Genomic DNA, 24,228 nt, shown 5'->3' on the forward strand with positions numbered 1-24,228 from the left:
TTAGTATTCTTTACTATATTCTTTTTAGGGAAGGAAAGAAATTTGTAATTTATTTTAGAAAACTGTCCAAGTGGCTTAAAAACAACTTGGGGGGTGTAAATTAGTCCTTTAAGGAATTGTTGCATTAGGTCTTTGTTCCCAATTCAGTGCTCTTTCCACTTCAACGTAGTTGAAGCTTTATTTTATAAAAGGGGAAAAAGTTAAATTCTGCAGTTAGTAGCATCTCTAGTTTGTTTTGTGCCAGGACAAGTGGCTCATGGTAAAGGAAATAAGGTCTTCAATATTATCCCCAAAATTCAGAATGTTTTTAAACCCAAAATTCAGAATGTTTTTAAACCCAAACTACAGCTATAAGTTCAAATGAGGCAGATGTGGTTAGGATTAGAGCACTGTATTTAGAGCATTATATACTAGTAGCATCCATTTTTTTTAAAGATATTTACCAATACCTCAGAATTAAGTCCCCTTGTTCCCTACTCACAATCCTCTAAATCATGTTTAGATCTAAATCTAAACATCTAAATCCTAATCCACTAAAATTTACTGTAATGACACTGCAATGAATGCCCAGTAACACTGCTGACTCAACCAACACTGCCTCAACACAGAATGGGACCTGATATCTATTACTAACTGCTGGTCCAACATACTGGATTTTGTAGAATTATCTAATTTTACACTTGAAGATATACTTTTATCATATTAGCTTTATAATTCACGTACCTGTTAATTTTAATACTTGATAAAACTTCTTAGGCCTAATATACTTGTTTCCTAATTTTTATCAGAAATGTCTGCAAAGATGAATATACTGTCAGCCCAGTTCATACAAAAGGATTAATCTGTTTTCCATTTCTTTTAAAACTAATACCCCATCTATTTCCAGAAAAAATTTGAAGAAACAAATGCATGAAGAAATGTTATATACTTTTTTTTAATCTAACTTTTTATGGAGAAAAGAAAGTATTATACTGAGAAAACAATGTGGCAATCTAGCATCTCAGCACAGTAACTGCTGCATATAAGGGGTGCTTAAAGGAAAAAATGGACACAAATCCAATTTATTTACGTAAAAGATGCCATTTTTTCTAATAAATTATATTTATTTACAAAAGGTCTTAATTTTATATAACTATGAGGTTCTTTACATCAGAACAATATATAAACAGAAGAAAAAACCTTGTAATTACAAACACAGAAAATAGAAATCTTGTTCCCCTATTACTCACCTTTCAGAACAAGTCTTCAGTTGTAGAGGTAGGCAAGAAACCAACACCTACCAAAAAAGTTTGCAGGAAGGACCAAAAAAAAGATGTTTATAAATAGCACATTTAGAAACTCCGAGGAACAGCATAAAAGAAGGGCATCAAGAAATGGCTTAGTTTGAATCTGATCTGATTAGGCAGCCACTCATTCATAGTCGGACTGAAAACGGGTGGGGTGGGGGGTGGGGTGGGGTTAGCCAGTTCCCCTGAAATGCAAACATCTACCTTACACCTAGGGCAATTACCATCAAATTAACAGTCAATTACCAATCACTAACAATTAGATGGCCTTGAACTAGATCCTATTGAGTCAGTCACAAGCAGTTTTTATATAGCATGTTTAAAAAAGCATAAAAAATATGCAATTAAGGACTAGGCCAGGTAGACAAGCTAAATAAAATGGAGGACTGGGGGAGTGTGTGGGTAACGAGCAAAATCTTCTCACTTCCTTCCTCACCCTAAATCACCTTAATGTCACCATTATTCACCCCTTTGTCAAAAAGAGCCTGAAATGATTAGTTCTGAGTTTACAATTTAAATAGGAATTTTGCTATTGTGTCCATTAGGGCTTTTAAAGACCAACTCGGATCTAGCTAAATGTTAGCTCAAATAAAAGTTACTACTTTTAAACTACAATATTAATTTATGAATACGATATGAAAGAAGGTATGTTTCAAATCACAAGGGATTTCCTTTCCTACTCAAAAACTACATGGAAATTATGTTCTCACTAACAAGCTTTTGGATGTTTCTAAAGTAACAGTACAATCACTAAAACTTAAGTGCACTTCAATTATGTATGTGGCTTTAGTCGTGGGTTAGTATGATTTATTGCAATGATGCTTTTTCAAGCCCTTTAATACAGATGATGGGTACCATGGATGCTGGATGAGTACATCTGTCGACTAATATTTTATATTCACTAAATGCCTACTATGTGCCGGGCACTATCCACAGGAAATAGCAGTGAATGAAACGCAAATTCCTGCCCCCAAAGAACTTGACCACCACTTAAGTCAAAACAATTAAAAAACTTAAGATCAAGGTAAGAATAAGGAAGGTAAGAAAGACTTATTGGACTGGTATATGCCATTACCAGAACCACAGAATGAGATTATAAGCCTATTGTAATAGATATTATAAAATTACTCATTATTTTGCTTTTCCTTTATGTAAAATGAGTGCAGCTTTACCTAGAGAATGTAAAAGAATTAACATTCTACCTGGTATTTGGAGAGAGACAATCCTAAGGGAAAAGAAAAAGTCTCCGATTTAAGATGTAATGTGCTTTGCCTCATTTTGCTTTTAGAAATGTTTATAGTTCTTTAGTTTTGCAATTTCCATTTAAATTACATAATACACTTAAATAGCCTATAAACTTAAAAAAAAAAAAGCATTCATCACTCTTCCCTGGGTACTATTAGATTAGAAACCGTTCTCTCTCTTAAGCATCTAAGCTTTAAAAAAAAACTTTATATAAAGGGACTACCCCCTTTTTGGATGCAAAAATATAAGTGGCTGCCTAGTCAGCACTCAACTGACCATTAATGCTGGCAGAAAACCAGGATCATCTAGGCAAATGTTTCATAACACAGGATGCAGGTCCTTTGGTAACTGAATGAAAGCTATGGACCTTCTTTCCAGAAAAAGGTACACAGATGTTTCAGTTTTTACAATTTCCTCTTCATTTTGCCAGTATGAATTAAGATTGCCTTACTTTAGGCTAATCTTTTCATTTTATAGTTGTATAAAATGAGGCCCAATTAGCAAAAGTCAAAAGATGAAATAGTTGTGGTACTTTGATCATTTTCAAATGATAAGGCATAAAAAGTATTTTTGTATTCTTCATACTTGTCATACAAATCCAGTTTTCCCACATAGGAATTTATCGATCAGGAGAAAATAACATCAAATATTTGAGGTTCTGATTTTGACTACTAAGTATATTAAACTTATTAGTGAATTTAATCCAATAACTAACTCAATATTAATGATGAGGGAAGGTAAACTTTCGAAATTTATCCAAGAGTCTAAGGCTTAATTGAAAAGTACAAATTCTCCTTATCTGAAAACAAACATGCTTTCCTGTTTGAACATATCTGTTCAACTCTAATAGAACTAATATTCCAAGACATTTCAGCTTTTACCAGACTGAAGAGTTAGAAACCTAATCTAATAGGTTAAAAGTATTCACATACAACTCCGGCTTTAACAAAATTTTCCCATCACCTGTACCTTCAGACTATACAGTATCTTTCTAGGAACTAAATCTTATTTGATGGGATCATCAAAGGTAGACAAGGATTATAGTCACTTCGATTACACCTTTTATAAACAAGGATGTTGTATTTTGAGTTGCAGATTGTTCACTAGTTTTGTTTCTAGGTCAAATAATTTTCATGGGTGAAATACAAGGAAACTTGAATTTGTATTGTCTTGTAGGGATATGAAGTTGTGATAAGCCAGTATCTCTATAAGAAATACAGAAATGTATTTTGAGGACAGTCTAAAACACATCAATAGCTTTTTATTTAAATAGAAAAATCAAAACTTTAAAGTTGTACTTAAGAAAAATCATCATTCATGGAAGTAATTAAAACAAAGTATTACAGATTCTAAATTCTCTTGTGAAACATCACTAGTATTTCTGCCAGTATCATATGCATATTTTCAAGATTGTACCACTGACTTCCGTGGCTCAAGTGTTTGACATGATTAGCAACATTAATATTATTACAGTGGGACCTCTGAAATTAAGTCTAGGCAACTCCATGTTGCCAAAATTGTTATATGTTTTGGTTCTAATGTATAATAGGAGACTAACCTCACACAGGCAACTTGATTACTTCGTATTTTCTAAAGATAGAGATTCTCACTTTCTACCAGATCCTGTCATATTTCACACCAAAAAAAATGACTTGGCAGAGAGAAGTTTAGAAACAATCCACCCTCCCCTCCCCACTTTGAGACTTTCAACAGTGGATGCTACATTTAATTGAAATACAGGGAGCAGAGATGGGAAAGAGTCGTCCTGGTCAGTCCCACTTCAAATTAGGATGGTGAAGGAAAAATAAAAGGAACTTTTTGTTCTTCTAAATCCCAACTTGAAATAGGGTCACTCAAAGTGTCCAAAATAAAAAAATACCTAAGATAGATAATACCAAAGACTATGTGCTAAAATTACTTATTTACTTAAAGAAAATCTCCTGCACTGAAGAAAAAATAGTATAAATTATTACATTACCAACCTTCAAAAGTTAGCATGTAAAGAGTATTCTAGCTTCAAACCATTGCGCCTCTAAAGAATTCTGTAGGAAATTCATAGATCAAAAACAAATATGGGGGCCTCAAATGCAGTGATTTACAATATCTTTAAATATTCGGAAAGGAAAGTAACCTAGCTATGTGGGTAAGATGAAGCAAAATTTCAGGGACTTAGTATCTTTAAGTGATCATATAATTTTTTTTTTAGAGCTGAGCAGTTTAAGTAGAAATAAATACTAGTACACACTAGAAGAGAAGGTTTAATAATTGATAAAAATGTACAAAAATATTCAAATCAGAAATGCTTTAGAATGTGTACCACGAAGTCAATACTTCTCAGTGAGTACGGAAGGTAAAAGACCTCCTCAATGAAAAAAAAGCAAGAGAAAGACTGGATTTAAAGAAAAAAAAAGACAACTGTTAAAGAAAATGTTTAAGTCAACATTGATTTTTGTTTTAGACAAGGATATTGCAACTATCACTTAAAGTTCGGTGGCACATTCTTTAGTAGGTCCTTAAGGCAATATATTTAAACTAATTTACAATTTGATTTGATGTTAACTTTTTAAACATCACCTCAAAATAATGCCCTCACAATAGCCTTTTTAAAATGTATTCGGATGTTTCATAAAAAATAATGGTGGCTTTATTATAGTAGTGCTCATTAGCACCACTACAGTTAAGGGTCTACCAGATCTCCATTAAGAATACCTATTTTTGAGTTCACCATAAAAGATCATATTGGCTTTAACCAGTTGGGTAGTGCACAAAAAAGCAGTTTTATCAGTTGCTGGTGCTTTTTTTTGTACTACTAGATATCAAAAAAATTTTCATTATATCTTCAAAATCCAACTTCTATAAAGTAAATCAAATCATCTCATGACTTAGACTTTAGAACAAAGAGACATCTGCAGTTATCAGTAAATTGCCACCTTTAATCCATCCTGCAGTGCCCTATGAAAGGGTCACAGAAACAGTTATGACCGTATGAAAATATGATTCTTGATACAGAATCAAAAGTTATTTTCAATTTCCTTTGCTTTTATAAAGTCCACAATAACAATACTTAAATGCACTTTCTTTTTCTGTGATATAATTAAAACCCAGTGTTATTTCAATTGAACTTAAAATAGAGTCCCTGGTCTGAATTAGACTTTAAATCATACTGTAAACATATATTTGGTATAATTTATTGATCATCATCCAGTTGCTCCAAAAGGGTCCTTCTGCGCTTTTCCAATTCCCCTTCACTCAGTTCACTGCCAGAAGTATCCCAATTACCCTGAAAAGACATTGAACACAATTACATTTGATGTCAAAAGGTTATGTAATAATGAATCTTTGAAAAATGATCCAAAATCTATATAGATTCTCATCCACAGAAACAAACACATCACAGAGTTTCAAGACTGACCTCTTTCCCAAAAGCCTATCAGTGTGTTGCTAACTAAATACTCCTTGGTTATATTAGGGGAGATACTAAACTCAAGAGACTTTTACATGGTGCTACTTTCACTTTACATTAATATGTACATCAGGGAGAATGGTACCTACCGATTCTGTTCCTTCCTCTTACACACATGAATATGAAACATCTTGTTTCCATTTAATGGAAGCCGGGCAGCGTTCATTTCCTAGGCACTATATTCCTTGCTAATTTTGCAGATTCTAGGTTGTCCTATTAAGTGTTTTATATTACAGAAAGTATTATGCTTTAAGCATACTATTGTGCCCAGATAAACAAACATTTAACATTTATGAAGAGGACTTAGGCTGAAAAAACAAATTCCAAAAATAGAAGTAATACTGCATTATCTGTGAGAAACCACCTTTGAAAAGTGGATAGTTCACTTATCCTCCCTCCCTTCAGGCATTTCATTTAACCTACTATAAGGAAGAAACTGTTAAGCTGCTAATAAGTATCCAGAAAATATGCATTCTTCACCAAGGATGTGCATCAGACTCACCAGTGCAGTTTTTAAAACACTTCCTCCCTATACCGACTGAATCAGAATATCCAGAGGGAGCATCAGGGTTTATCTACATAGTTTAAACTGTCCACTGGTGATTCAGAGGCATTACCCTTGCTAAGCCCATAGCATTTATGGAAGGAATGGCAAGGCTAAGAAGGCTTGGGTTATTGTGCTCTGTCATTCATAAATATATACACACACATGTGTATATGGGAATCTAAAGACTAATTATGTAACTTGATATTAAAATATTAACTTTGGCTTGTAGTCTCCTCCTATCTATTTGTCCTCACCCCTTCCCCGCAATGATTATTTCTAAAAGTTACTGGAATGTTACCTTTTGAAACTGGATTTAGTAACAATGACAACTGTGGATATCTAGAGGGAGAACCCACTTGAGTCTCTTAAATTTTATATTCCTTAAAAAATTAGGTAGAAAATGCCCAGTGGCACTTGTAATGAGAATGTACAAAGCAGAACATCAGGTGCTTTCTTAGTGGGTTAAAACAATAGTTATGGAATGCTACGTTGTTCCTTTTTTTTTTTTTTGGAAATGCTGTCTGCTTGTTTGTCTCTTTGTTTTCTGTTTTTTTGCGAGGAAGATCAGCCCTGTGCTAACATCTGCCAATCCTCCTCTTTATTGCTGAGGAAGACTGGCCCTGGGCTAACATCTGTGCCCATCTTCCTCTATTTTATATGGGATGCCGCCACAGCATGGCTTGACAAGCCATGAACCTGCAAACCCCATGCCACTGAAGCAGAGCATGCGCACTTAACCAATGCGCAACCGGGCTGGCCCCCGCTATGTTGTTTTTTTAAGGAATATAAAATTTAGGACACTCAAATCAGGTCATTCATGACCACATAAGTTAAACTATTTTGTGTGAACTGAATTTTCACTGTTTTCTTCAATGGTAGCAGACCTGAAAGAAGTCTATTCTCTAAACACCATTAAAGTTTAACCACAGTATCCACTTCTGTGTTTTGAAAATCCAGGTATGAAAGAATTCTAAATACTTACAGAATCCTTTCCAGTCTTTTTCTTAGGTGATTTGTGTTTTGATTCTGATCTTTGTCTAGTTCTGTCTTTTTCACTTTCCCGGTCTTTTTCTTTTTTATCCTTCTCTCGTTCAGCATCTGACTCTGGAGAGTCCTGTATAAACAAAAATTGTTAACATTTTGATGAAGACACCATCCTATTTTTAAAAATCCCTATATAGTTAATATTTAAGAACATCTACATATAAAGGGGTGCGTGATCTGCAAGTGGTGAAATTTGAGCTGTTAACAACAAAGACTCTATAATATTTCCAAGATTCATGGGAGGAATTGGGTCTTTCCATCAGGAAAGATGACATTCTGATATGGTACTATGCCACTCTTTTAGCTTCATTAAATTAGGGACAAAGGTACACTTAAGATTGGATTATATCTATTATGTAAATGTAGAAACCTATTACATTTTCCACCAACCCAATAAAATACTGATTTATTTGAATATGCATATAGGATGCTGCGGTTAGCTTAATCACAGGTTGACAGCTGTATAATAAAATTCTTTCCTCAGAATTGCTACTGAGAAGCAGGAATTATTTACAATGTAATGTCTGTGCCTAAAAAAGCAGTCTTTCATTAGATATGCACAAATGCAAGTGAGTAGCATGTAAAAGTCCCATTTAACATGTCTGTTGTGACACCCAGGCCCTTACATTTTGAAAAAGCTCCTTAAGTGTTATCTTGACGTGTACCTAAGACCAAGAACTAAGAGTGGAGGAAGGAGTTGTTTAAACATTTAAACTTGTAGCTCTCAACAAGAGCTATATATATACACGTACATACATACATACAGACATACACGCATGGGTCTTTCTCTGCAACTACTTTAAAAACCACAGTGGAAATCTTATTTTTCTTTTTCAAACCTCAACAAAAGATTTTAATGGAAGATTAAGATGAAGAACTATAAAAATCTTGAGTTTAAGTGCCCACCTGAACTGTGTTGGACTGCACAGGATTGGACAGAAAAAGGTTCTACTGCCACTGAGGAAGTTTAAGGGCAGAAGCCTAGGTGCAGTGTAAAAACTAAAAGTTTGCTTACAGATTTATGTCTCCTCTTCTTGCTTTTCTTCTTATGTTTTTTTGACTTCTTATAGCTTCTCTCTAAGAAGAATGAAAAGAAAAAAAGTGTCAGAATTTGAGGATATCCAAGTGTCAATGATTTTAATCAAGTAAAAAGATATGCTTACCAGACTCAGCACTAGAAGAATGTTCTGAAGCAGAGCGGGAATCTGATCGCTGCCTTTTTTTCTTTGAATGGCTGTCATCATCATCTGAATCTGATCCCTAAACAATACAAATAATTTAATTCATAATGATGCTAACAAATATTTCAATACACCTATGATGCCATCTAATAAACTTCCTTACCGATCGAGAGCGGGAACGTTTCCTGTGATGTTTTTTAGATTTTTTAGAATGTTTCTTGTTCTTTGAATGATGATGTTGACATTCATGCTACAAGAGCAAAAGAAAAAAAATTTCAAAAGTTTACATTTACTTTAGACAGCAGATCATAAATAATTTTTAAAAGCTATACAAATAAGTCTTTAAAGTAAAATTCCATTCATTTTGCATATCTAGGATGTACTCTCTTGAAACTGTGCAAAGAATTATCATCACTTAAAATGTTCTCTTCTGTTCCTTTTTAACCATCCTATACCTACTCATTTAGACTCGAAACACAACAATGTAAAAAATATTAATAAAGTACTTTTTATAGGAATGAGAATGATGTGTGTTGGTAGGGACAATTCATACACTCCAGAAAGGTATAATCTGCAGAACAGTCATACTGCTTTCAAAAACAATGAAATACAATTAAATTCAGACATAGTTTTTCTGATGAATCTGGCTTTGCTTAGTGAGCTAGGCCTGGTACCAAGATAAAGAACTACCTCACAGCCATCCTTCAACTAAGATAAACGAGGTTGGTCTCAAAATAAATGCAAAATCTCCTCCTCTTTCTTTTCATCCAAGGAGCATTCCCTTCCTAGTCAAACTTAAGACACTGGAAGGCAATCTAACTCTAACCCCACATGAAATCAAAAAGGAAATGCTGTCTGTGGATTTTAACTCTTTTATTAAAACAATTATCAGGATAGTAGGAAAGGGTAAACACTACAGTAAAAGCTCCTTGCCCCTAATCACAGCTATGGCTTTGAAAATAAATTCTGCTTCAGTTTACAAGTGGAAATGGAAAATCTGGCTCAGGACTCTCATTCTTTATGTCACTAAATGCTAACTCTTCTTCCTTTTCTATTTCAAGGCCCAGATTATTGGGATTCAAAACCTATTCTAATGTGTTCAGCCCTTCCCTATGCTAACATCTTTAACTCCAGTTATGACTTCACCACTTTACCCCCATCACAGATCACTAAAGAATCTTGTTGGCGATTCTTGATTTGGGGGAAAATGTTAAGATACTACCTAGAGCAGAGCTTCTCAAAATTATGTACATTCTAGTGCTTGAGAATCTTGTTAAAATGATGATTCTGATGCAGGATGAGGCCTGAGGCTCTGCATTTCTAAGAAGCTCTCAGGTAATGCAGATGTTGCTGGTCTGAAACACACTTTGAGTAGAAAAGATCTAGAGGCCAACAGGACTAGATCTAGAGGCAGCTAGGAAACAATATTGGGTACGTGTGGGTATATATTAACAGAGCAAACAGTTGTCAACAATGATATTCATCAAGAACGATAAATCCAACGAAATAGTCAACGGTCAGTTAAGGGACCTGCTATGCCCAATGACCATGCAACACTATATTAAGTATGTCCCAGCTTTTAGCTTGTTTTAAAGTATTAGTTTGTCTATAACTGGCAGCACAGCCTACTTGCTAAAAGCACAGACCTTAGAATCCAACAGCTGGGTTTGCAAATTACTTTATTTCTCTTTGCCTCAGTTTGCTCATTTGTAACTTCACAGGGTTGTTATAAGGATTAAGTTCATATATGTAATATCTATAAAACAATTAGCACAGCTCCTGGCCCACACAGGAACCAAATATTATTCAATAATTATTGGTCAAGTTAGCATATTTACCACATACAAATGTCTACCTGAAATTTTCATCAAAATACCCTTATTCAGCTAATGGAGTAACTTGCAATTTTATCATTACTTGTTTTAACCAAAATTTACTACTTACTCCATTATCTTTCAGAAGCCCCGAGTTTTCAATACATCTAATGTAGTGTAGTATTTGAAACGTGCTTAAAAGCCATTTTCTATCTGCTTTACAAGATTTTAAGTTTTCTTTAGGTTTACTCGTTAGTCCATGTGGCTGCTAAATTGCTAAATATCTAAAACACTGTAAAAATATGTAACAAAAATGAAGTCTCTGTAAACAAATCATTATACTCCCATACAAGCTTAGCTGTTTCACTTAAGAGCAGTTTCTATAGAAAAAACCATTCCCTAACCATCCCAGCTAACTACATTTGTATAAAAGCAGCGCAATTTAAGAAACATATTTTGATCCTTCTCAATTCGTCAAATTTTGTTTATATTTTCATATATTTTATATTTCTGCCAGTTATGAGAATACTAAAATTACCTCAAGCACATGCATAAAATCTTTAAATATTCGTTTTCTTTCAGACTCTAGAGTTATGTCCTCAAATGCTGGCTCTTTTACAAATCTCTCCCGGATCTGAAAAATTCAGATATGGAATAAATATATGAATACCAACAGAAGTATGCCAATGTGACAAAGAAATCATAACAGCAAGTGAAAACTCTTACAGCCTGGTCCCCTCAAGTCTATTATTTCCCTTCCTCTAAAGTCCAAACAATTTTTAACAAGTAGTCCTAAATGCTGACTTTATACTTTTAATCTCACTATATGTAATATACTCTACAAATAACTTCAGCTTGTTTTTATGGCTCTAAAATGGAAAAGGAATTATCTTCAATTGTAAAGGAAACAGTTCATTAGAAAAATTTTACAAGTATACATACATCTTCCCAAACAGCATCCAATTCTATTGGAGGAGTAGCTTGTTTCAACATACTCTTAAATGCAGATTCTTTTCGCTTCATCTTCCGAGCCTCCTCTTTTTCTCTTTCACGTTCACGGGCTTCTGCCTTTTCTAGTAACTGTTAGAAAATCATATTTAATCAGTTATAATAGTACAATTATAATTTTTGTTAGCTGAAATACTTCATTATTCTTAAGTATTTTCCTATCATTTAAAATACTTAAGGGCCAATTTATAACACTAGTTAATTTGAGCAAAGAAAGCTTAACATCAACCTATCATCTAAATACATTTTATCTTACCCCAAAAGACTGTCTACTACTCTGTAAAATCCTACTCATATTCCCTTATTTCAGTAGCCTACAACTTAAGTACTCTTGGCTAAATATATTAAAAACTGTACTATTAAACTAGTTGTTTATAATTAAAGATGATAACTTACACTGTTGAAAGCCAACTTAATATTTCCAGCATCTAATGTAGTTGATCTTTTAGTTGAACTAATTATTGCCACAAAATCTTCAAAAGTGGTATTTACTTCAACTACAAATCCTTTATCCTAAAAAACAGAATTCTTGTTAACATATAAATCAAAGGAACACAGTATCAGCTTCTAAAATATACAACAGAGAGTTAACAGTAAGTATACTATTTACCTTCAGAATGTCTTTTATTATTTTCTTCTCATCATGGTAACGTGCTTTAAGATCCTCAACATAAAACTTGAAAAGGTCAAGTGCAGTTGATCCTAATGAAAAAACTAAAGAAGTCAAAAGCTAGCTCTAACCAAAGAGCTGCAATGACTTTTTTGTTTGTAAAACAAAATAAAGCAGCCCCCATCCCCCAACACAACCACGTTCCCCTCTGGCACATTCCAACTACTATCATAACTAAATTAGTAAAGAATCTCACCCGGCTGACCAAGCATATTAGTGAATCTAATGTCAGAACTAATTGTTGGATACAATTCCATCCAAGATGACATAGAATGCAGTTGTCCATGTTCATGCAGTTCATCTAAAAATATCTGGGGGAAAAAAAGAAAATCTCATTATAACTGACAAGTTTTTAAGGACATTAGAAATACTAGTGTAACATGAAAACACATGTTAAAAACAGCAATATTTAAAACTCTTCTACCAATGTTATCCTAATATGATTACGTGCAATGAACATTTGCTCTTTGATGAAAGTAAAATATGCTTTTAGGCGAGAAAGTATTTTGCACTTCAGAGTAAAGGACCTTTGAAAAGCTACGTATCTTTCTAGGCTTCAGTTTACTATCTCTTAAAATGGAACATCATTTCCAGTTTAAAAAAATATATAAAGGTAAAAGTTAAAACACTGGATATTATCTATCCCAAACGATGAGGCTAAAGAACGTGTATGTATATTTTCTGTAAAATATACTTTCTGTTTTTAAACATAGAGCTTTACGTGTTCTGGGTGTTTTAATTTTTTATTTAATTTTCTTAACAAATGTGGGCCTCTAAGAGGAGAATATATAATTTTACCAAAGTGATATGTAATAGTAGTTTGGGGAAGGAGGACTAAACCCCATCTCTGATTTCAAAACCTATTTCCTTTCTTTCATATTACTATTATACCTTAAATCTAAATCTTTATATACTTATTCCAATTTCTCTTTTTTATCCCTTTTTACTATTTGCTGACTTTTAGGGCAACATATTGGGACACTAGTACTCAGCAATTTCCACATTTCCTGCTTCCCCAAATTTTTAGGGAGTTTAATCCTACAAACAAATGTCCCTAAAGAACTATGGCCCCAAATTCTGCTCTTAAAATTCCTATACCTACATCATTCAATATGGTAGCCACTGGTCAAATGTAGCTTCTAAGTACACGAATTGGCTGGCTAGTGTGAACTGAGATGTGCCATCAGTATATATCACATAATGAATTTTGAAAATTTATTACAAAAAAATATCGATTGCATGTTAAAATGATAATATTTGGATATACTGAGTGAATAAAAAATTCCTAAAATTAATGAGAAATTAAAATCATGTATGTGGCATACAAATTTTTATTGCATAGTACTGCCCTGAATAACATTAGACACCTATAACTCCACTTCTCTTCAAACAATAAGCATGTCCACACAGTCTTACATTTCCAAAATTCTTTTCTCAAATTTAGTATTTGTCCTTTTCTCCTTACCCTTCAACATAAATGGAATCCTCTCTTAACCCACCCCTGCTGTGTGATCACCAGGTTCCTCACATGCTCCCTCTTTTCAGTCCCTAAAATAGCTTTAGAAACCATCTTCAATAATGGTCTCTAGGATCTTAGAATCTACTCCACTTTATCAGACCTGCTTTGCTAGTGTTTGTTTTACTTCCAGGTTGCTAAGATCTGATCAAGTCATAGAATTTTGAGATTGAATCAGTTTCAATAGTGAATCCTGAACCTGAGTAAAAATTAGAATCACCTGAAACTTTTTAAAAGAAATATATATAGATTGAAATCCAGATATTTGTAATTTTACTTTTTAAAGATCACCAGATGACTCTGAGGTGAATTCAGGTTTGGAAACCATTATGCTAAAATTGTATGCTTCTTACTCTATTTACTAATCCTATTTTAGGGAAGGGAGGAGAAGCCTAGCCTTTTACATTATGGAAAACAAGCTGCTTCAAAGATTGCTGAGCCTGGTATTTTTCCTTCCCTTAGAGGAGAGGTTCCCAACCTTGGCACTAATGACATCTTAGACCACTTAACTCTTTTTTGGAGGGGAGGGTATTGGCCTATACACTGTAAGATGTTTGGCAGCACCTCTGGCTTCTACCCTACTTTACCTCTACTGGCTAAATGCCAGCAGCACCTTCCCCCGCAAATCATGACCATCAACAAAATCCCAAGTTGAACAACACTCACTGCCTCAGAGCCAATTCAATAATATTTCTTTTCCCTCATCTCCTTCCTTCTGTCTCCTTCTATATTGTTTATAATGTCACTATTCATATACATGCTTGAATTCCAAACCTTCGAAGATTTTGTTTAATGGGAGATACCCGTATCGTTCAATCCTTTTTTCATTCTCTCCCTCTTGACTGGTTTTCTTACCCAAGAAAAGCCCTTCTCTTAACCGTGAGCTTTACTTTATCCTCAAAATATCTGAGAGAAGGGTCTAATTTTGCCTCCATATACCTTTAAACTATTTGGCAACCCTTTAACTTTCCCTACCATGCCAAAAGTTACTGAACACCTTAAATGCTACACCTAACCATATTCTTTCAGTCTTATTTCCTAAAGATTCTAACATTTGCTACTTTTGGTATGTTATTCTATCTCAGTGGTATCTCAAAGAATCATCTGAACGACTGGTAAAAACCAGATTGTTGGGCCCCACCCCAGAATTTGATTCAGTAGGTCTGCTGTGGGGTTTGAGAATTTGCATTTCTATAACTTCCCAGGTGATACCAGTGCTATGCATCTAGGAACAATGTTTTGAGGAACACTGCTCTATCTAAAAATTCCATCTTGGCTTCTGAGACACTACACATTCCCCTGATTCCCCTTTAAGGCCTCTAGATCATTCCTTTCCACTCTTGATATAAAATCAAATATCAGTTTTAAGACTTAAAAAAAAATCAGATTTCTTGTCATCGATGTGACAAATATTATTAATTATTACCTGACTGGCAAAGGAGTACTCGATAAAAAGACAGCCAAGATCATAACCATTATTACTCTGAGACTGTTCTTTCCATTCATGATCTTTTATTCTAAATGTCATTCTTCTATTTCATTTTACTGAAGTTCTAAATATACCTTTGACAGGTGATATAGTAAGCAAAGGAAAATTACTGAGCTGAATATCAGAAGCAAAACCCATATAACATGCTAACACCAGTTATATTAATAGTACTCAGAAACCATGCCAGATACATACCAATCTGATTTAAAGCCATATTTCAGGCTTAGCTAGAAGACCCATGTGGCCTTTACATTAGGATTTCTCCTCCACATTCTCCAGTCCTAGTATTGACATTGTTCATTCTATTTTCCGTGACCCAGATTTATTTTTATTGTATTATTATTTTATCACAGGTCTCCTTATTGTAAACCATTGCAAAACCTTCTTAAGAGACATTAAAGTTCAATGGTTGTAGAAGAGTATTAATTGACCTCCTAAAAATCTGTTCTCCCCTTTGTGGGCACATGGCTGCTGAGTTAGAATTTAGGGTTTTAGCTTTCTTTGTAGGTAGTTGTGGCCATGTGACTAAATTTTCAGCAACTCAATATGAAGGAGGGGAGTAGGACTTTTACATCACTGGCTTTTAAAACAACTGCCCTTTCAACTTCTTCCAAGCTGAAATGTGATCATGGGGACAACATACCCCTAATCATGCAAACAAGGCTAATAGCCTATTTCAAAGTATAGGCCAGCAGCATCACTATCACCTGGAAACTTATCAGAAATGCAGATTTTCAGAACCCTCCCCAGACCTACTGAATCAAATTCTGGGGGCAAGGCTCAATAATCTGTGGTTTTAACAATCCTCCAAATGATCCTTTGGGAAACCACTAAGATAAAGGAACCCATCAAGAGTAGCAAAAGTTAAGTTTTTATGCAATGCGGACTGAAATAATGCAATTGGCTGTGGCATTTAAGATGGTTAGTGATCTTTGGCATGGTGGAGAGGGTGTTTTTTTTTTTTTTTTTTTAGATTTTTATTTATTTTATTTTTCCCCCCAAAGCCCCAGCGGATAGTTGTGTGTCGTAGCTGCACATCCTTCTAGTTGCTGCATGTGGGACTCGGCCTCACGATGAACGGAGAAGTGGTGCCTCGATGCGCACCCGGGATTCGAACCCGGGCCGCCAGCATCGCAGCGCGCGCACTTAACCACCAAGCCACAGGGCCGGCCCCGAGGGTGTTTTTTAAAAGGTCTCTAAGTGATTCTGATGTATGCTAAGTTTTGAGAACCAGTGCCTTAGGGGATGGCAATGTGCTCTACCCTGGACTATACAACTGTTATTTCAAGAAATAAAATTCTTATTTAAGCCAATACGTAACTTAGCATTTTTCTTAATACAGTGTTCAATGGTAGAGACTGTAATTAAGACTGCATAGATTCAAATTCTGGCTCCGCTATTCAGTAGTTGATTTGGGCAAGTTACTTCACCTCTCCAAGCCCATTTCCTTATCTATACAAATGGACATAACAAAAATAGTACCTACTCTTATAAGATAAGGCTGTCATAAAAATTAAGAGATTATAAATTTAAAATGTATAGCAGTAAGAAATCAATTAGTGCTGTTATTATTATTATAATTATTATTGAAATGCACAATCTGGTGAAATATAAAATGCGAAAATTAATTGTGCCATGGTATTCTCCATTACTGAAAGAATAAAAGTGATATTTGGAGGTGAAAATGAGCCACTGGCCTACATAAAAAATATGTAATTTCAGCTCCTGTGTATAACTTTCAAGAATTATGGCCCATCCCCAAACTATACCACAGCATTCCCTAGAGATGTCTAGAGCTTAAAAATGAACTAGTACTAATGATTCACCACACATATTTTGTTTCAGTCTCATGCTATTCCTCTTTCTCAACTGACACCATATCTATCGGTGCTCACCTTAAATACCAAATCTGCTACAGCCTTCTATGTTCCCCTAGCCTAAAATGGCTGCTTTCCTTAAGTGGATTCATAACTAACTGTATAACTTGAGAGTTAAATGTGTACAAATCCTCCACAAAGCATAAGTTAATGACCTGGACTCAGGTGTCTCAAAATTGTTTATATCTTTGTTCAAGCTCATTAACCATATTACAAAATTAAGCTAGAAAAGATATTTTTTTATTACCTGAAAAGATTCTCTGTTTTTACGCTGTCGTCTCCTTTCTCTGAGCAAACTCTTTTGTTTTTCTTCTTCTTCTTCCTTTTCTAAAGCTCGAATGTGTTCTTCAAAGCAAATTAATGCATCTTCTTTATCCATGTCTAGTTTTTTTCAGTCAAAAAAAATTAAAACGTCAAGTATCAGTAAGGAAAGCAGTTTAATTATTTACCTTAACTCTCTACAAATTTCAAATTCACCTTTCCAAAATACTTGTATTTAAACTCCAATATGACTTTTAATCATCTAAATAGGACACATTTAAGGAAAAATACAAGATCTCATTAAGTATAAGATACCCTGAATCAGAGGATAAAACAAAGATCATGCATATGACACAAATAGTAAAAATAAAATTGTTATGACCAAATTTGTCAGTAATATCCGAATTACTCAAGGAGATTTTCGAAGTATAGAATTCCAGGCCCTACCCCAAACCTATTGAAGCATGGTATTCAGAGGGGTAATCAAGAAAGCTGTGATTTAAAAAGCAACTAGGTAGGTTGGAAAAAGACAAAACTTGGGGAAGGTTAATGTAAGATAATGCTAATACTTCTGCTTTTTGCAAATCTCTAAAGCCATTACCTCAAGAAGACAGCGTCAGTAAAATCTGGTAATTAATTTGGTTCTTACCAAGTCATATATAAATAGCAAAGGACAATTTCAACTTTGACCTAGGATAAACATATTTCAAAGATTATCTGATAAAGCTAACTTCAGATTTTTGGAAAAATATTTTGTCCTGAATCACAAAACTTAATTAGAAAGAAATATTCTATTTGAAAACAAACAAAAACATTTTTTCAGGCATGGACAAACAATCGTGCAAAATTTAGTTAGTGATCTCATAAAAAGAGTGAGAAATCTTTGCTGCTGGACAACTTTTTAAAAAAACTGTTTCTCTCATTTAGTCATTATTCTTACTCTGTAATTCCTCATCTTCTGCAAAAGTTGGATTATCCATCAGATACTGCTGGGCTTCAGACCAAGTAGTAGAGTATGTTACGTTAGCCATGTTGTCAAGTATGTTTTTTAAGGCTTCCCAGTTTCTCTTACGCAACTGCTTTGCTTGCTCCTAAATCGAAAGTATGAACACACGTTTTGAAGTTCGAAGAAGATATAATATTTGAACTGCAATTAGTGAAGGTTTCTTTACATTCTAACTGATGACCAAATTTCAAATGTGACTCATTTACTTTAAATATCAACACTATTTACCTTTCCACTGCTCTTGCCTAACTGCTAGGCTTGGTACTTACCTTCAATTTTTTCACCTCTCTTCTAAAGCTGGAATCTGGAAACCATGCCCCTCCCCACTCCCACTCCATAAATCTCTCTTCCCACAACTATGCATTATAGACATGGTCTAAAACTAAGATTCCTGGACACAAATCACACAATGTGTAAATGCCAAGGTCTTCAATCACTTTTAGCTATATTCAAATTTTTGTTAGTAACACATTTCTATAAATCTCTTGAAGACTGGATAATATATAACAGTGCATAATAAAATAGACATGAGCAAAAGAGGTGTTTTAAAACACTATCCTACAAGTACATTTTAGTGGAAACAATTACATATTACTGCCCTTCTTGTAAAAGAATCATAAATAGATGCATCATAAGCAAAAATACTGAGTACTTTTTAAACCTAATTAGCTAAAAAAAAGTATCTTTCAAAGTGGGCATAAGACAGCCAATTAATGATAATTCAAGTCACAGTGGAATAAATCTGTACCTACTATGTCCACATCAGTACTTCTTATTACAGGAGCTAACCACTTTTAAACCTAACTTATAATAAATAGATCTGTACCACATAAACTGGGTAAACTAACCAACAGAAACGGACATGTTATAAAGTAACTCCTAATCGGAATGAAGAAACATCTTGTTGTATCCATAAATACCAATAACTATGAGTGAATAATACCTTTTCTTTTTTTGAAAGAAAGAATAAAACATCTTCATAGATTTCAAGACGATCACGTTCTGATATTGCATTCCAGACTTCCATCTCTCCAAACATTTGCTCTGCTTTTCTATTTGTTAAAAAAATTAAATATTACTCTATATTATACAATAAAAATTAATTTTAAGCCATTTTAATTTTATACTAAAAACCACCAAATGAACACTCTTTTGCACTCTGAGTTCATGACTGTATTATAAAGGAAAATTTTTGCATAATTAAGAAAAAGAACACAATAGCTTAGGCCTTCATTTTTCCTTAGAGATAGAGGCGATAATTCTAGCTGAGCAATGTTTTGTAGTCAAGACTATCTCTATTTCTTAGGGTAGCTACAGAGATTACCAAACTGCCCATGGAACTAAATTATAGACTTCAAAAAGCTGTCAGAAATTTAGTTAACACATAAAATAGGACTATTTAAAGAAATGAAGAGTCCTTCACTAAAACTCTTTCGGCAGAGTGAGGAAAATTAAGAAAGCACATAGGGAAAATGAACTTAATCACTTATTGCAAAAATGTTAATACTGAATTACCCACAATTTTAAATAATAAAGCTCTCTAAAAATGAAGAATGCTATATAAATGCAAGTTTTCAGAATACTATACTTAATAAAAATAGCCTATTTCTATTCCACAAATATCAAAAATTTCAATTCTTATATAATTAAATCTCTCTCCTTTTTGTTCTAGTTCCTAGTTAATATAACTCAATAAGTCTCTAAGTTAAAATTCCACATTTAACTACTGATTTACCTTGTGCCTTATGAAACTGCCACATTCACAATCATTTAGCTTTATTTAATAAGCATCTACTTTGGATTAGTTACTGCATTTGGCAAAGTCTGACACAATAATAGTGCAGTAAACATACACCATGTATCACTAAAAATCTTACTTGTATCTGGTTGTGGAAGTCATTTTCTCATGGTTTTCAAGAAAACGCTGAAAGGATTCCTTAGCCTCTTTGTATTTTGATCTTGCTTCTTCTTTTTCTTCTTTCTCTGTCTGGACTTTATAAGCATTAAAGGCCTGCTTTTTTTCACTCAACTTTGCTAAAGCACTGAACAATAGAAAATACCATATAAGAGTGAATGAAGGCAGAATGATTAAATGTTAGTGCTTTGAAAAAACAATACAATTGCTTTTATTCATAAATTAAGAAAATTTCAGCAAGATATTAAAGATAAATGATTACAGAAAGTAATTTCTACTTTAAAAATAATTCTAATTTCATCTGTAGCAGGGTGCTCAAATGATATGACAAGCCTTTTGGCTTTTTGGATTCCTATCAGACATAAAACAACTCTATTCTTATTTTTATTCAAAATAATAGAAGACAAGGGGAGTGAAAAGTTATACTATTTTACAGTTTTGAATTTGCTAGGCTGGCTATGCTCAAAGTGAAAAGTAAATAAAAAACTGAAGTATTACCTATATCGTGGATCATTAATGATCATTTTCATAGCTTGCTCCCATGAAGCGTTGGATGGAACCCTCTGAAAATCATTTAATAAAAAAATCAGAATTTTGCAAAAACATAGTAAAAGTCATACAACAGGAAACAAAGTATAATACTCACTGCAAACATCAAGCACTTCCCTTTGCAGGAGTTTGAAAAAAGGTCTAAAAGAATAATTTCTTATTGAAGCAAAGGCAAATCTGGGTAATATACCTATAGACTAAAAAGAAAACTTAAACTGAATTTAAACAGAGCATGAATACTTTTTCTTAAGACTACTGAATAAAAGATAACTTCTGTGAACAAAAAATCTTATATTAAACACTGAGGTGGAATGCGCTATGTAGTACCTTACACACAATATTTTTTTTTATTCAAAGTCAGTTTCAGAAAAATGTTCTTCAAAAAAAAATAAGACAAATGTAGTTCATTTTCAGTTTATGAAATTAGTATTTTCAATAAAGGCACGAAGGTACTGATTGCATTAAAGAGTAACTTCATTTACTAGATAATACATTTACATATATAAAAGTCTGTAATATAAATACCTTTTCTTTCAATAATTCTTTAAATGCTTGCTTTGCCTCCTCCTTTGTATTCCAAGTGTATGTTTTTTTTGCTGGCTGGCTTTCCTCCTCTTCTTTTTTGGGAGTAAAACTAGAGGGAAATTTAAACATGTTTTTTATAATTTAAATAAACATTTGCTTCATTTAAAAAAATGTTTTAATTATTATGTTTGATGTTGACCTAAAATTTGACAATTTTAGAATAAAGTCTCCTATATGAACCCTACACTCTTACCTGAACATAAAGAAATAAAGGTAATATATAGTTCTTTTGGAAACATTAAGTTATTAAGACCCTGCACAAAGGCCAAAATAAATATTTAATTACACTAAAACACTAATTCCACTAGTCCACAACTTAAGACTTTTAAATGGCTTACAAAACTTATTGAATACCTTCATTTTAGTACCTTAATAACTGAGGATTTGGGCAAGTGCGCATAAATATAAAAATGACGTAGAGATCAATCTAAGTTGGGGTCGGCACACTACACCCCACAGGCCAAATCCAGCCCACTGCCTGTTTCTGCAAATACAGCTTTACTGGAACACAGCCATGCTTGTGAGTTTACATATTGTTTATGGCTGATTGTGTGCTACCACAGCAGAACTGAGTCATTGAGACAGACTTTATGACCCATAAAAACAAAAGTACTGACTTTTTGCAGTTTATAAAAAAGTTTGCTAAACAGTGATCTCAAACAAAAAAAATTTAACATATCCAAGATTTATCAATTGTACTTGTTTGGGGGTCTTTATGAAATGAAAAAGTTGTAGAATCCTAACATTTCTCCCTATATAAAAAGAAAAGCACGCAGAAAGAACAAAAACAAAAGAAACTAAGTCCAATGTAAGTATGAATTCTGGAGTTTGAATTATGAGTGCTGGAATATACATACAAAAAAATACAAATATATTCACATCCTCTGAATCAAGTAACGTTACTTTGGAAAATTTATTTAAAAATGTCAAAAATATTGTAAATAGTCTAGTCAAAAATTAACAGCTGTAAATGGTCTGTATTACAGTAATTAAAATCAAAAGCTTACAATGACTTCGGCACTGTAATAAGGAAATACGGGGAAAAAAAGCAGGAAACAATTGTTTGCTATTAAAATTATGAAAAACAAATTGTGGAAAAAATACAGTAGGTATTAAATGATGTAAAAGAATGTTATACCAAAAAGCTTAAATGTCTTTTAGTAAAAGAATGCTTAAATTTATGTATATGTAAGTAATAAAATAATTAATAGGCCATCATTCAACATGATAGGGTAAGTATCTTTAGCCCTGTGGAAGATGTCTCTGATATGCATTTTTAAAATATATATATGCACAAATTTTAAATAACCAGAAAAAAGGCAGAAGGATATAAATAACATATTAACAACTACTCTTTTATGCCTTTAAACATACCACATAGATTTCTTTTTAAACTTCTAAACACCAGAGAAAATTATAAAGCTATTTCCACTTTGGGAAATGTACATAAGAAAAATGAGCAAAAGGTTTACAAAAAGGAGTATGAAGATGAAAGCATGAGTGATCGTTTGGCTCTTGACATCATGGTTAGCATTATTAAAGTCTAAGAAACATAGCTCAAGGTTCCTTTTCATAGCTGTATAAAACACAGCCATATGAACTATTACTAGATCAGAGGGTACACAAGTACATGCTGACTGTAAACTGACAAGTGCAGCTATTTTGTCTTATTAAAAAGTTGTGCCAATTTAATCTCACTAACAGTTTTCCTATACCCTGCTAAGTGTTATCTTTATTTTGGTCTACTTGGTTTTTCCATCTGTTTGTTCGACATCAAACTGTAGCACTTCCTTCCAGTGCTGTACTGAGCCACATTTGAGACTGAGGCAAAAGAAAGAAAATCAGTACTAATCCTGTCTTTATTTAAAATTTTATTTTATTAATCGTGGACTTTTTGCATTGATTTTGATTTAAAACATTGCATCACAATATGATATATCTTGATTACTAAGGTTTTTAGCACTCCTTTAAATTTATGCCTCATCCTATCCCCAGCTCTGCTTCCTAAAACTTCCGTGGATTAGTTTTGCAACAGTTTGATAGTATGATCCCAAAAAATTCAGTCTCAAAAATGATACATCATCTAAAGGCTTATGTTTTGATTATCAAAAAATTTTTAAACACTTAATGGCCACTGACTAAACTGGCAATTTCTGGTATTAATGAAGCCTGGTACTGATTTGCAGAAGACAAGTTACTAAACTTACTCAGCTACAGTTTCCTGCTTAGATGTTTCTTCTCCAGTATTGCTGGATTCTTCAACACTTTGATCCTGAACAGCAGGGGTACTAGTAAGTTGTGCTTGTTCTTCAGTTGAAATTGTTACTCTGTTTTCATTATCTACAACAGTAGCAACAATCGAAGTAACTTCAGGCTCAGGAACAACTGGAACAGTTCCACCAACAGTATTAGAAGCAGAGGTGGAAGCACTGGCATTGGCTGCAGCAGCAGCTGCTGCGGCGGCGGCTGCTGCTGCAACAACCGCAGCTGCTGCTTCTGCAGCAGCCATGGTGCTCATTGTGGTCGGAATTTCTGTTGTAGGAACTGGGGCTGCTGATGTTGTGGTGCACTCTTCTTGCTTACTATATATTTAAAAAAGAGAAAACTGGTCATTTCGTTACTAATAATCATAAAGCCAAATAAAGCTAGTTTTTAAATATCATAAAATCAAATGAATAAGAGAAACTATTAAAAGGCAAAACAGGCAGTGCTGCCAAACCATTAAGCCATTCAAAAGATTAAAACCACATAATGAAAGTGGATTACTTTAAT

The 24,228-nt window shown here is 33.6% G+C and overlaps 1 protein-coding gene across 10 annotated transcripts in view; it reads right to left on the reverse strand.

Moving 5' to 3' along the window:
- Positions 1-4,771: 4,771 nt before the first annotated feature.
- PRPF40A (pre-mRNA processing factor 40A) overlaps positions 4,772-24,228 on the reverse strand; it is a 59,815-nt gene continuing 40,358 nt past the window's right edge. For 6 of the 10 annotated variants that reach the window (XM_087435216.1, XM_087435217.1, XM_014782418.2 and 3 more), the window contains 17 exons: positions 23,664-24,038; positions 21,397-21,505; positions 20,821-20,885; positions 20,285-20,449; positions 19,351-19,459; positions 18,342-18,492; positions 17,388-17,521; positions 12,455-12,569; positions 12,199-12,302; positions 11,985-12,101; positions 11,523-11,660; positions 11,119-11,214; positions 8,930-9,016; positions 8,749-8,845; positions 8,601-8,662; positions 7,524-7,655; positions 4,772-5,811 (listed from right to left, as the gene is read on the reverse strand). In XM_087435216.1, coding sequence (XP_087291342.1) covers positions 5,719-5,811; positions 7,524-7,655; positions 8,601-8,662; positions 8,749-8,845; positions 8,930-9,016; positions 11,119-11,214; positions 11,523-11,660; positions 11,985-12,101; positions 12,199-12,302; positions 12,455-12,569; positions 17,388-17,521; positions 18,342-18,492; positions 19,351-19,459; positions 20,285-20,449; positions 20,821-20,885; positions 21,397-21,505; positions 23,664-24,038 — 2,149 coding nt within the window. In that variant the 3' untranslated portion in view covers positions 4,772-5,718. The remainder of the gene's footprint in view (positions 5,812-7,523; positions 7,656-8,600; positions 8,663-8,748; positions 8,846-8,929; positions 9,017-11,118; positions 11,215-11,522; positions 11,661-11,984; positions 12,102-12,198; positions 12,303-12,454; positions 12,570-17,387; positions 17,522-18,341; positions 18,493-19,350; positions 19,460-20,284; positions 20,450-20,820; positions 20,886-21,396; positions 21,506-23,663; positions 24,039-24,228) is intronic. The other 4 variants (XM_087435214.1, XM_004423825.3, XM_087435218.1 and 1 more) reach the window with 1 other exon arrangement.

This window comes from Ceratotherium simum, chromosome 9 (assembly GCF_057802395.1).
Source record: "Ceratotherium simum simum isolate JZ-2026a chromosome 9, ASM5780239v1, whole genome shotgun sequence".
Lineage (NCBI taxonomy): Eukaryota > Metazoa > Chordata > Mammalia > Perissodactyla > Rhinocerotidae > Ceratotherium > Ceratotherium simum.